Source organism: Pseudorca crassidens, chromosome 14 (genome assembly GCF_039906515.1).
Source record: "Pseudorca crassidens isolate mPseCra1 chromosome 14, mPseCra1.hap1, whole genome shotgun sequence".
Taxonomy (NCBI): domain Eukaryota; kingdom Metazoa; phylum Chordata; class Mammalia; order Artiodactyla; family Delphinidae; genus Pseudorca; species Pseudorca crassidens.
The window spans coordinates 38491839-38507053 of NC_090309.1; the positions used below are offsets into that span (position 1 = coordinate 38491839).

General features: G+C 34.0%; 1 protein-coding gene across 8 annotated transcripts in view; it reads right to left on the bottom strand.

Moving 5' to 3' along the window:
* Positions 1-15215, bottom strand: part of EHBP1 (EH domain binding protein 1) — a 344818-nt gene that overhangs the window by 201301 nt on the left and 128302 nt on the right. For all 8 annotated transcript variants that reach the window (XM_067704925.1, XM_067704931.1, XM_067704927.1 and 5 more), the window contains exons 6-7: positions 5689-5870; positions 2551-2690 (exon numbers count right to left, since the gene is read on the bottom strand). In XM_067704925.1, the coding sequence (XP_067561026.1) occupies positions 2551-2690; positions 5689-5870 (322 nt within the window). The remainder of the gene's footprint in view (positions 1-2550; positions 2691-5688; positions 5871-15215) is intronic.

The following is a 15215-nucleotide window of genomic DNA, read 5'->3' on the forward strand; positions in this document are numbered from 1 at the left end:
TCTGATTGCTACTTATGGTATTAGTGCCTAGTTGAGATTTAGTTTTAACCAAAAGTCATATACAAAGAATAAACCATATTCTCTAATTAAAAGGTCAAATCACATTCCATTGGAATTATAAAAAACTCATGCTGTAAGAAAATGCCTGCATTTTTAAATGGTACAGCAGTAGCACAAAGGATCGAGTGATCAAGTTTAAGATGGAGAGGCCATGAAAGGCTTCTTAGAGGATGTGGCAAAGGAATTAAAATTTGAAGGATAGGTGAGAAGTCACTGGAGGTGGAAGGGAAGGACACCAACTTACCTTCCTAAGCACTCCAACTAGCCAAATAAAACAAAGAACTCAAAGATAGAAAAGACATGGCATTTTAAAAAGTATTGTATGATTTTGCTGACATTATAAACAATGCAAATGTCAGCACTTATTATTGAAAAAAGAAACCCAAAATGTTATTGAAATAAAAATAATAGCCAGGAGGGGTTGAAGGGAGAAATTCAAATAAAGAAAGGAGAGAATCATATTGAATCTCACAAGGTGAGTCAACACATTCTGTTTCATTTTTAATGTTAGTAGAGAAATACAGGTTCATTCAGTTATCCCTCTAGCTTATTTATTTTAGAGGATACTATTCCAAAATGAAAACAGAGGATACATAACTTCCAAATTACTCTATTAAAAAATGCTTAAATGAACATTTGAGAATGGCAAAATATAAGCGGTGGGTGGGAAAAAAATAATAAGAAAATTCCCAAATAAAAGTATAAAGTAATATAAGTGAAATTAAGTATGTCAGTTATCAAGAAATACAACCAAATACTGTTTATAAAGAGAACTATTTAACACAGAGAGGATTAAAAATAAAGTGATAAATACACCAGGTACAAAGAAGGCATGGATTATAAATATCAATATCAGGCAAAAATTCAAGGCAAGAGGCATTAAATGGGGCAAACTGATCAAATTATAATCCACGATGAAGGTATAAGAGAATATTTTTTTATAAACTAAATAATTTAGGACTGAAGTTCTCTGTCTTTCACTGATGAACTATACAAAAGGCATAAGAATATAAATGACTAAATAATATAAATGTAAAGTTTGGTCTAATAGCTACATGCTGAATCTGACAAATAGAATATACATGTAAAAAGATATTTATGGAAAATTTACAAAAACAGATCATGTATATACACTACAAAGAAAAAGATCTCAATCATATTTAAAAAAATTGAAATATGACAGGCTTCAGAATCTTATTTGAATTAAATTAAACTAGAAATAAACAAACTAGAAATAAACACAACCCACGACAAAGCACATTCTCCTAAACATTCCTGGGTTAAATAGGAAATCAAAATGGCAATCATAAATTAGAAAATAATACAGTTGACCCTTGAATAAAACAGAGTTTAGGGGCATCAACCCTCTGTACAGTGGAAAATCCACATATAACTTATAGTCGGCCCTCCGTATTCATGCTTCCTCCAAGTCCTCAGTTCTTACATATTTGCATCTACAGATCGTGTAGCACTCAGTATTTACTATTGAAAAATATCTACATACAAGTGGACCTATGCAGTTCAAACCAGTGTTGTTTAAGGGTCAACTGCAATTTATAAAATTTGCTCAGGACAAAACATCTGTCTTTGCATACAAGTCTGATCAATTCCTTATAACAGAAGTATTGTAGAGATGAAGGTCACTGGAGTTGAGGAAGTCACAGAAGTTTTTGACTAAGAAATTAAATTGGTCATCCATGTGATCAATGGAATTCCCCCATACGATAGCAAGAATTTAGGCAAAGCCAAGAGATGGGTGCCGAAGTGTCCAATGAATTTGGAAAAGTCACCAAGACGTGAACAGATGATAGAAGTCAAGGGATAACAATCCAGAAATTTACAGCAATTTATTAGACGAAAGGAGTATTATACAGTGCTTGATTTTCACTCCAATAATAAAGGTGTAACATCAATTCCTTAAGGGTGCTAGCCAGATTGATGATAAACATTTATTGACCAATTAATACAAAGAGGTTCTAACCACTTACCATCTTAGTAGTTTGATCAAACCAGCTATAAGAAATACTTGCATGGAAGTGTCTAGATATAAGGATACATAAGATGTGTACAAATTCAAAACAAAGAATGTCCATACAATTTATGTGAATAAATGAACAGGAGCTAGGAGAAGGTAGCCAATGCATCTTCTCATCTTACCCTTAAGACAGATTTTTACTTATAGAGGGTTCATCCATACATTGACAAAATAAGTATGAACATCTTTAGGCTACTTTATACTATAATCAGTAGTTCCAATAAAGTTTGATGCTTTCTTGGCTAGCCTTGGACTTGATCTTAAACTGCTAAAATCTGTTATTTCCATCAGCATGTAAAGTTTCCAGAGAGCTAAATGGTATATTATATTAAGAAGCCTTGGGAAAGAAACAATACCTTGTTAGTGGAGTTGTTTTTTCCTGGGAAACAAGAATGAGTTTTTCAACTCTGCAAAAAAAACAGATAAATTTTTAGTTTAATGCAAATAACACCAACCTGTAATTTTTGCTGCCTTTTCCTCTTGGTTCACTCGGTTCTCATCATCATCTTCATTATCTTCCTCAAAGTCATCTAAATTGCCAATGTCAGCTTGCTTCATACTCATCAAACTAGCCAAACTTTGCATGTCTTCATCCCTATATCAATGATAATACACAATTTATTAAATGACATTACCTTCAAAAGGGTTGTTTCTTAAGAAAATAATATTAATACATTTCTTCTTTCTAAACATTAACAAGACTTTTTAAACAGTTATACAAAACTACTGAGCAATCTAAATATTCATTCATTAATTTTTAAATGGCACATTGAATTAATAGAAAGCAAACAGGATTAAAACTAACTGGTTAGGAGTTAGTTTAATTCTGTGCTGCAGATCTAAAATTTTCTTCATGGAATTAAAGTATGGTTTTCTGATCATGAAGTCTGGAAACAAAAACTTGTTTCATAAAACAATGGGATAGTTTGCAAATCAGATGAGATCTAGACTTTAAAAATATTCAAGTTTGCAGAAGGAATTAGAATAGAAATTCTTAATCTGAAGTCCATGAACCCTTTTGGTTTTGTGGGTAGGAGTAAAAAGAAGTGGTAAACCCCTGTAAATTATATTTAAATCTTGTTTAACTGTGCATTTTTCTCAAAGGAGTTAAAACTCCCCTAAAGTTAAAAAACTACAGTAATTGAACTAGCACCCAAAAGCCTAGCCTTTTTAAGAATTACAGGATAGAAAATGACTTGGGTTAGTTAAATACCATACATTTGACAAAATGTAAATATGTTTTTATATCTTGAAGTATTTTAAGTATAAATTTAAAGTTTATATTAAATACTCTAAATGTTAAATAATTTAAGTTTTCTTGACCTATTATTTTACTTTAAATTTCAAATAAACTACAGTGAATGAAACATATTTCTAACATGATACATACAAACTAAATTTCAATCAGCTATACTTCCTCCAAATTCAGAAAACTGAATTAAAACACTGTTTCTCATGTTTTTACCACAATAAAATAAAAACAAAACAAAACCACTGTTTCCTTTGCAAAGTAATGCTTGTTAACATTCACTTCTAGGGCTTCCCTGGTGGCGCAGTGGTTGAGAGTCCGCCTGCCGATGCAGGGGACATGGGTTCGTGTCCCAGTCCGGGAAGATCCCACATGCCGCGGAGCGGCTGGGCCTGTGAACCATGGCCGCTGAGCCTGCGCGTCGGAGCCTGTGCTCCGCAACGGGAGAGGCCACAACAGTGAGAGGCCCGCGTACCGGGAAAAAAAAAAAAAATTCACTTCTAAATATGGTATGATTTTGCAGGCTAAATTGGTTTTTGAAATTCTTTGCATTTTATCTCATATAAGCTTAGAGTTAACAAAATCATTTCCCCCTTTTAAGACAAATTTAGTGGCACAAAGTCTGCATGGACAAAAACAGTTGTATTACCTTATATGAATGTCTTACAAACTGCTTTCCCATCACCAGGGTATAATTTCAATATATAACAGTGTTCTTAAAATGTTAACTTGCTTAATTTTATCTCCTATATTTTCACCCTGAACATTCTTCTTTGGGAAAGGTGAGTAGGCAAGGAATGAGGAGATAGAGAGGTGGTTTAGGGTGTTCTGAGAGCATTCTCCACTCAAATTGAGACATTTAGTTTGAATTTCCTCTCACCCAAATTCCAATGAATGGTGCTAAATCACTTACTGCTTCTGCCCAGCGGAAAGGAGTCCACCTTCAAAAGATCTTCTCTGACTTTTTCTCTCTTCTTTCTGTGTTTCCTTTCCTTTCATTTTGGCTTGAACTTCAGAGTAAGGTCTTTATTTTAAACTTTTCAATATTTAAGTCTACAATTTAAAGTCCTGAGATGAAAGACTAATTGCTTCCATCCTGCACTGTCCCTCCACCACACTCACATAGAAGCCAACTTTCTAGAGAAGAGGCTTACTGTTATCTACCAAGTCATTTGTTGCCCTGTAGATGAGTGCCAAACATCTCTTTTTGACTGACGCACAGAATCCAGTCTAATCAGTCAAGTAGACATGGCCAATTATAGTAACCACATTCCACTAAGTCAAACACATTCAGAACTGTGATGCAGATTAGACTGAAATGTTCATAGCTGCCTTCTTCCTATCACCTTTTAAGTCTCAGGCACAGAATTTCCATTTCTCCTCTCACTGATTTTCCACTCCAAGTAGGTGCTAACCCTTTCATTACACCCAAAACTCACACTTACCATTGATTTGACTGTATGGAACAACTAAGATAAATAATACTAATTTTTTCCTGTTCTAGGTATGTTTACCTCTTTTTTCTTTTTTTTTCTGGTACGCGGGCCTCTCACTGTTGTGGCCTCTCCTGTTGCGGAGCACAGGCTCCGGACGCGCAGGCTCAGTGGTCACGGCCCACGGGCCCAGCCGCTCCGTGGCACGTGGGATCTTCCCGGACTGGGGCACGAACCCGCGTCCCCTGAATCAGCAGGCGGACTCTCAACCACTGAGCCACCAGGGAAGCCCTGTTTACCTCTTTTTAACCAGTTAGAATTTTACTCTTTTAGGAGACTAGAACTGGGTGTAGGAGTTATCTTTGTGCAATGCCTATTCAGTGCTTAAGAAGTGATAATTTGAAAAAGATAATGGTCATAGCAAACTGGTTATGTAACTGTACTGTACCTTCCTATACAAGTATTGGAAGGCTGAGCCAAAGAATATGCATTGGCAAAAGTTCCTTTAATTCTTTCATTCGTCTTATCCTAAACTTTTCATTTTGGCTTCCTCTCATGCCTCAGCTGCATCAAACAGCTCTACAAATTGAACTGTGGACTCCAGAGTACAACTACTTACACTGAAGACACTGAAATATAAAACAGACCCTTATGATAACCTATAATATACAATTTAAATTTTTGAAAATTGCTATAGTCATTTTTATATTATTGATCATTCTCTAGAGTTGAAAGAGACTATAAATAACAAGGAGGACATCTAATTCAGCCTCTGAAACAAAGAATTGGCCGGAATGATAGGTATGCAGTAGGATATTCTCAACTGTTAACAGTTTACTAAGTCAAAAGCTATTTACGCACCGTGTTTTAAAATATACTCTAAAACAGCTTATTTGATAAAAGAAACTTACGTGGCTTTTCCTTCCCGAAGGAAAATGCAAGATAATGAAAACTGAAGAGTGGCAGATACAACTTTTTTAGACAATGGCTTGAATTTTAACTTGACATCAGTCTGAGTTGGCATTGGGCTTGCATACTGTTTCATGTTGATGCTGGTGGTAGCAAGAGCTTTCCTTCGACCAGAAGGGGATTCCTGGAAGGTAAAAAATCATTATGTAATTTGGAGTTACTTACTTTACAGCCAAATATTTTTGAATGTTCTTTTAATAATATGATTAAATAGCAGTTGAGACTTCCCTTTCCAATGAATTCCTATAACATAATGTTGAAAAAAATTGTAATAAGGTTATATCACAACTTTCATATCTTTAAGTAAGTAAGGCAGATAGAAAATTGGAGAGAGCTGTCTCAGAGAAATAAGGGAAGACTAGAACAATCCTAAATATCTCAGGAAAGGAAAAGCAAGGAATGCAAACTAGGACAGAAGGTCTCCAGGGTTCCTGTAAAAAGAGGATCTAGCACAAGGCTAGGTATCAAAAGTACTCAACAATTGTTTCCCTTACTTTAATTATATTTAATGTACCCTAGCGGTATCTCTTCTTTCTGAACAATTCCAGTTTCTTATAGAACCCCAGCCTCTGTGGCATTCTACCTCGTTTTTTCTGCAGTCTCTGAATTCTATCTATCCTGCACTTTGAGACTTAATTCTTCCCAGGGCCTTTTCTGCTCACTCCAGTCTAAAGTCCTCTCTTCCTTCCCTAAGATCACATAAATCAAGTTAGAAAGAATTGGGTTCTCTTATCCTATGCCTGTCGTGGACACTGCTAATCGACCCCTGCAGATCTCAAGTCTTCTCCATACAGCTCTTGCCAATTCACTAGAAATGGAACACAAAATGAAACCTATTTGCTATCAAAGATTTTTAACATTCCATTAATAAGCTATCTCATTTCAAAATTATCCTTTATAGCATAATAGACTACGAAAATAATGAAAACAGAACAGCAAAATAATGACTGGGCATTAACTATGTATAAGACATGGTGTCAATTCTGGAAAGATATGAAGATGAATAAGACATAATCCTTGACTATGTATTCTAATGGTAGGGGGAAATCCTAGATATAGGGTAATATATAAATAATGTAAACCCAAAGTCATATACCAGCAATCCTTGGGCTTTACTGGTCTGAGAGTTCAGACCTAAAATAAAACCTAATTTCCAAGCAGTGTTACCTTGAGTAAGTCAGTAAACTTGAGCCTTGGTAATCTTCCCTATAAAATAAGGAGACCAAATAGATATCCATTCAAACTCTACAATGGTTTTCTATAAAATTACTCAATTTTCCAACCAAGGCAGAAAAAACTACCATTAACTTCTGAATTATTATTTAATAAATCCTTATTTGTCCTATGATTGACAAACTTGCCTAAAATAAGGATATATTAATTTAATCAAAATATTAAAATGGCCTTTTTCCAAAAAAATGACATTTCTGCCAGCAGAACAAGTAAAAATGTAACATAGTATCCCTAAAGAATACCTTGTTTTAAAATGTGGTCTTATCTGTCAGATTATGCACAGCAATATTATACAGGACTATTAGTGCATGTAGATACTTTATGAATGAATTTCAAAAATGCATCAAGCTCTTGAGAAGGATTTAAGCCCTCTCAGAAGAAATACTTAAGAATATGCAAATACCCTCAACTGAATCAAGTTGAACAGATGTGACTATCCCAAACAATACAAGTGTTCTTTCCCTGGTCGCTACTGTCAATCAAAGAATAAGATTAAGGTCCAAGGTTCTGACAATGTGCAAAATGAAAAAGTATGATCAGGGAGTATCAATTTATTACACTGATATGAACAATAATCTCTTATTGTACCCTTAGAATAGCTAACAACTACTACATAAAATATAGGATTTAAAGCCTCTGTTTTGAAAGCATGACATAAAAATTGCTACATATTATTTTCAGATTTGTTAAACAAATCTGTTTCATAAAATATGACATTGATCCCTTAAGAGTAATTATTTAATTTTATAACCAGATAATCAAACTAGAAAAATTAAGATAACTTGGAAATGAGCATAATTTTGAAAGCCTAGTTTAAGGATGATTCCTGCAAAATCTAGTTTTGATGATTAACATTCTGTCAATTTCATTTTTAAGGTAAAAATTACGTAGAAAGGTTTTCTGCTGAACTCAGAGAGTTTTAAAGTATTTGGTATATTGGTATCTCTGAAACAAAAGGAAATGAAAGCTACTAAATTCTAAACACAATAGAATTAGCTGTACCACTTAATTAAGCAATTACTTGCTCAGCAACAATGAAAATGGCCCCTTGTAAGGTCTGAGCAGGTGAGCAGAATAGAGCTCTTTTGAGTCTACAACATCCATTTCTAATATTAACATAGGATCTCACTTAGAGTCTGTGTCCTTGATGGGAAAAGGGGCCTAAATGATGTTTCTAGTAATTCTTTACCCAGCTCAGTCATTGTTTTCCTCTTTAAAATTAGCTAGTCATAGAAAATGCATTTTTTACAAGAACAATAATGAGAAAGACATAAGTATCTTTCATGGCTCTAACCCCAGCTCCATGAATTTTCACTGTTTATAAACATCAAGTTTATATATTTACCCACCCAAAATTGATATCATTGTTATCATCAGTTCTATAACGAAGAATAAAATAACTGATTGCACTGCTATATGTCTTTCGTACACTTTTGTCCTTCCTTAAAACACCAGGGGTCAGCCTGGCAGAGAGAGTTTAGAGAGAATTATACTGTTGTCAAAGTCCTAATGCTATTTCATTTCGCATGAAGGTTGGATAAGAGGAGAGAAGTAAAAGAAAGAAACAGTAAGAGGAACCCTTAGAGAAAGGACGCTAGATAACAGAAGTCAGTAAGAAGTGAATGTTTACATATGTCTAAGACTAAGTTTCTGACTCTGGGCTCATGTTTATACCTCTGTTTGTATGTGAACCTGGCAGTATTCGGGGAATTACTTCAAAATCCCTAAAGCAGAAGTTCTTAAACTTCAGTGCTTATTAAAAAACAAAAATAAAACTAAGAAAGCTTTAGATAGTTTAGATACCTGGATCTCACCCCTAGAGATCCTGAACTAGTAAAACTAGAGATGGGCTCAAGAATCTGCTGCATTTCTAAAAATAATAAGTACCCCCCTCCTATTTCCCATCCTGTCCCTCCCAGAAGCACACCCCTTCTACCAGGTGATTCTGATCCAGTTAATCGAAAATCACACTTTCAGAAATACTTCCCCTAAGGAAATTACTACATAAAAGAAATTTTAATTTCATTTTTCATAACTATTCTCTGTTATAAAAAAGACTTAGCCTATATATTTCCATTTCTTTGAGATTCCACCTTATTACAGTTGTAATCAGACAAATCTGAATTAGAATGTGACACCAGCACTTATTCACTAGCTAATCTTTGGCATATTTCTTCACGTATCTGAGCCTCAGTTTCACACTCTCAGACTGGCAAGTATTTTCAAGTTTGGATAATACCAAGTGTTAATAAGGATGAGGGACAATGCAAACTCTCTTAACACTACTGGAGAGAGTTTTGATGGATACAGCCATTTTGGAAAACAATTTGACATTACCTCGTAAAGTTGAACAGATGAATACTTTACGACTCAGCAATAATTCCCATCCTAGAAATATGTCCTAAATAAATTCTTGCAGTAACATATGAAAATACCTAGTAGAGTTTTTAGCATATAGTAGGTATTGAATAAACAGTATTTATTATTAATATTTATGGACCAGAACATCTGGAGAGAACATCTCTTGTCCAAATTATTCAAGTTAGGGTCTTCTTACAGAATAGTTCATTATATAATGTTTCATTTATTATGTATCCCAAGATAAATACAATTAATATAATGCCTCTCCTATTAAAATATTTGACTGATTTTCTCTACCTATTAAAACATCAAATAAAATAAACCACCTGCTAGAAATTTAACTCTTTCTCCCATATTAAGAAAACTGGGGGTTGGGGGAAGGAGAGAAGGAGCTTACTTAGATTTTATGATTTTTCAGAGCTTTATTACATAGAATGTTCTAAAAAATTCTGTCATGTACTAATACCTTAATTATCAGGTTTTTTATAACACACTGAAAATTAATGGCATTATCATTTGAGGTTTTTTTAAACTGTGGAATACATCACACATACTAAAGTATAAAATATACAAGTACTACTTAATGAATAATAAAATGAACATCCTGTACCGACCATCCTGCTCAAGAAATAGAACAATACCAGTACCTTAAAATCTTCATTTTCCCTCTGAAATTGCATCCGTCCCATTCCCTCCTCCAAAGGTAACCAGACCCTGAATTTTGGGTTACTTCTTCCCTTCCCGTTTTCAAAAAAGGAATACTACCTATGTATGCATCCCTAAAGAGTATATTACTAATGAATGGATAAACAAGAAGTGGTATATCCATACATTGGAATATTCAGCCTTAAAAGGAATGAAATTCTGACACACGCTACATCATGAATGAACCCTGAGGACATTTTACTAAGTGAAATAAGCCAGACACAAAAGGACAGATATTGTATGATTCCACTTATATGAGAAATAGGTACATTTATAGAGACAGAAGGTAGAACAGAGATTACCAGGCAATGAGAGGAGGGGAGATGAAGAGTTATTGTTTAATGGGTAAAGAGTTTGTATTTGGGATGATGAAAAAGTTCCAGAAACAGACAGTGGTAAAGGTCACACAATACTGTCAGTGTAGTTAATGCCACAAACTGCACACTTAAAAATATTTAAAACGGTAAATTTTATGTTATGTATATTTTACCACAACAAAAAATGAAAAAAGAATATATTGTCTAGTTCTGCATGCTTTTTAACTTTTTATAATGAAACAACATTAACATTTTTGTAACTTGTTTCTTATGTTCATCACTAAGTTCTTGATATTTATCTATGTTGATGTGTACAGCTGTAATTCATTAAATTTCACTGCTCCTATTATTCCATTACATGAATATTCTACAGTTTGCCTATCCATTTTACTGTTGATGAACATGGTTGTTTGAGTTTTATTTATTTATATGGAATTATTAACAAAGCTATCAATATTCTTATGTCTATATCCTCATGCACACATGCAAGAATTTGCCTAGGATATATTTCTAGAATGGGTCATAGGATATGTACACGTTCAGCTTTACCAGAAAATGTCAAATTGTAATCCAAAGTGGCTTTATTAATTTACATTCCCTAAGTGTTTCCATTGTTCCACATTTAACAACACTTGGTATTTTCTTTTTCATTTTTGCCAGTCTGAGATTATTAAATATTACCTCATTACAGTCTTAATTGCATTCCCCTGATTACTAATGCATCGATTATCCTTTCATAGTTTATTGGTCACGTGTTTCCTCTTCTGTGAAATCTTTTGTACTTTTTCCTACCATGCTGTTTATCTTTTGATTACTAATTACATATGCATTCTGGTACTGAATCCATTGTCACTTATATGTGCTATTAACATCTTCTTTCAGTTTTTAGCTTGTATTTTCATTCCTTGTGGAATCTTTTGAATGAACCCAATTTCAAAGTCAACATTTTCCTTTATGGTTTGTGGTTTTGCATTTTGCTTGAGAAAATCTTCCCAACCCTGAGGTCATAAAGCTTTCCTCCCACTCCTTCAAAACTTTTATACCTCTGCTTTTCATATTTAAGAGTCATTGCCATCTGGAATTAATTTTTGTGTACGTTTTCAGATAGGGATCCAATTTCACTTTTAAAAAAATTATGGGTAAATAATTATCACAGCACTATTTATTAAATAGTCCACATATATCCATCCTTTCCCCCAGCTACAATGCCCACTCTACCAAAAATCTGGTCTCAATATACAGGTCAATGATTTCTAATTTGGTACCACTAGCCAATTGTTCTAACCTCAGAACAAGACAATATTGCCTTAACTACCAAAGCTTTATCTTTTGGGATAATTTAAGATTTTTTTAACCTTGAATCTATGGCAGATTAATGTGGTAAATTAGTAGATTTTCTAGAATTAAAGCAACTCCACATTCCTGGGAAACATTCAAAAAACATCCAAAGTTACCTAAGCCTGTTTCCTTTTGGGAAAGGTTTCTAATTACTGATAAAATTTCTTTAATGATTACAGAGGTAGATGTACAATGTCTCCCTAAATCAGTTTAGATAAGTATTCTGCCAATATTTCAAATTTAGTAACATAAAACTATTTAAAATATCTTTTTACTATTTTAATCTCTGCAGAATCTATCGTTTTGTACATTTCTTTATTCCCAGCACTGTTTGTGCCTTCTCACACTCTTTTGTTCCTAGATAATGCTTGTTATAAATTGTCTCTTTCATTGGGCGTTCCAAATCAGTGACTTTTAGCTTTCTTGATTCTTTGGAGTGAATGTATATTTCTATTTCAGTAGTTTCTGCTGCTCTTTATTCCTATTTTCCTTGGGTATATTCTGTTCTAACTCCTGAATTCGGAGCATTACTTCTTTCCTGATGTAAGCATTTAAGGCTATATATTTCTCTAAGCACTGCTTTAAATATGTCTCACATTTTTAGTATGAATTATTTTTGTTATTCTGTAGTTAAATATTTTCTAATCTTTCATTACAAGTTCTTTGACTCATGAGATGTTTATAAACTTTTTTCTTCTTTATGGAGTTTTTCTACTTATCTTTATGTAATGATTACTATTTAATTGATTTAGGGTCACAGAATGTAATTTTTGTAATGTTAATCTTTCAAAATGTATTAAGACAAGCTTTATAGCCTGACTTATGATCAGTTTTCATAATTGATCAGGGTCTTTAAAAGTATTTAACTGGTGTGCATGCACTGCTGTCTATTTTCACAACAGGATCATTTTTATGCAAAGTCACCTATCGCACCAAATCATGGTATTTCCTATGTGATAAGGACAAACAGAGCAGTAGAAATTTCAAATGTGAGGTTATGGGACATTTTCTAAAGGACACAAATCAAAAAATAAATAAGTGAAAGAATTGAGAAGCTGCTCACAGACTTCATCGCAGGCTCCTCTTGCTCTTTCTGATATAACCTTTTATTTTAGGATTGTCTCTTGTAAATAGCATGTATCCAGAAAATTTTTGAATCCAGTCTGATAATCTGTCTTTTACTGGAGAGTTGAGATGAATGGTTCTCAAATGTTTTTATCTCAAGACCCTTTTACATGCTTTAATTGAGAACTACAAAGAGCTTTTGTTTATGTGGGTTATACCTGTCAATATTTGCCCTACTAAAAAATATCAGAAATTTAGAAAATATTTCGTTCATTCAAACATAACTAATAAACTCATACGTTAACATTTTTATGAGGAATATATATACTTTCTTTTTTAAGACTATATTTTTAGAGCAGTTTGAGGTGTGCAACAAAACTGAGAGGGAGGTAAAGAGATTTCCCATAGATCTCCTGCTCCCACATGTGCACAGCCTACCCCATTATCAATATCACTCACCAGAATGGTAAACTGTTTACCACAGACAAACCTACACTGACATATCATAATCACCCAAAGTCCATAGTTTACTTTAGGGTTCACTCGCGGGCTGTACATTCTATTGGTTTGGATAGATTTTTAATGACATATACCCATCATTATGATATATAGGGTATTTCACTGCCCTAATCATCCTCTGTGTTCTGCCTATTCATCTCCTCCACACCCCATCACTGGCAACCACTGATCTTTTTACTGTCTCCATAGTTTTGCCTTTTCCAGAACATCAACTAGTTGGAATCATACAGTATATATAGCGTTTTCAGATTGGCTTCTTTCATTCAGTAATATGCATTTAAGGCTCCTCCATGGCTTTTCTTTTTAACACTGAATAATATTCTATTGTCTGTATGTACCACAGTTTATCCATTCATCTACTGAAGAATATCTTGGTTGCTTCCAAGTTTTGGCAATTATGAATAAAGCTGCTATAAACATCCATGTGCAGGTTTCTGTGTGGACAACGGTTTTCATTTCCTTTGGGTAAATATCAAGGAGTGAGATGCTGGATCATATGGTAAGAGTATGTTTCATTTTGTAAGAAAGTGCCAAACTGTCCCAAAGTGGCTGTACCATTTTGCATTGCCACCAGCAATGCATGAGAGTTCCTGTTGCTCCACATCCTCTCCAGCATTAGGTGTTGTCAGTGTGACAGATTTTGGCCATTCTAAGAGGTGTGTGGTGGTATCTTGTTGTTTTAATTTGCATTTCCCTAATGACATATGATGTGGAGCTTTTTTTTCATATGCCTATTTGCCACCTGTATATCTTCTTCGGGGAGGTGCCTCTTAAGGTTTTTGCCACATTTTTTAAATTGAGTTGTTTGTTTTCTTATTTGTTTCTTTGTATATTTTGGATAACAGTCCTTTATCAGATGTGTCTTTTGCAAATATTTCCTCCCTGTCTGTGGTTTGTCTTCTCATTCTTTAGCAAAACAAAAGCTTTCAATTTTGATGAAGTCGAACTTACCCATTATTTTTTCATGGATCATACCTTTGGTGTGGTATCTAAAAAGGCATCATCCTACCCAAGGTCATCTAGGTTTTGTCCTGTGTTACCTTCTCAGAGTTTTACAGTTTTGCATTTTACATTTAGGTCTATGATCCACTTTGAGTTAATTTGTGTGAAGGGTGTAAAGTCTCTGTCTAGATTCATCTTTGTGCAAGTGGATGTCCAGTTGTTCCAGCACCATTTGTTGAAAAGACTACCTTTGCTCCACTGTGTTGCTCCTTTGTCAAAGACCAGTTGACTATATTTATGAGGGCCTCTTTCTGGGCTCGCAATTCTGTTCCATTATGTGTCTATTCTTTTGCCAATACCATACTGTCTTGATTACTATAGCTTTGTTTTAACCCTTGACTTTAGGTAGTGTTGGTCCTCCAACATTGTTCTTCTCTTTTACTACCATGTTGGGTATTCTGGGTCTTTGCCTCTCCATATAAACTTTAGAATCAGTTTGTTGATATCCATAATATAACTTGCTGAGATTTTCACTGGGATTGCACTGAATATACAGATCAAGTTGGAAAGAAGTGACATCTTGACAATATTGAGTCTTTCTATTCATGAACATGGAATATCTCTCAATTTATTTAGTTCTTTGATTCTGTTCATCAGAGTTTTGTAGTATTTCTCATATAGGTCTTGTACATATTTTGTTAGATTTATAGCTAAGTATTTCATTTTGGGGGGTGATAATATAAATGGAATTATGCTTTTAATTTCAAATTCCTCTTGTTCATTGTTGGTATATAGGAAAGCAAATGACTTTTGTATATAAACCTTGTATCCTGCAACCCTGCTATAATGACTCATTAGTTCTAGGAGGTTTTTTGTTGATTCTTTCAGATTTCCTACATAGATAATCATGCATTCTGTGAACAAAGACAGTTTTATATCTTCCTTCCCAATCTGTATACTTTTAATTTCCTTTTCTTCTCTTACTGCAT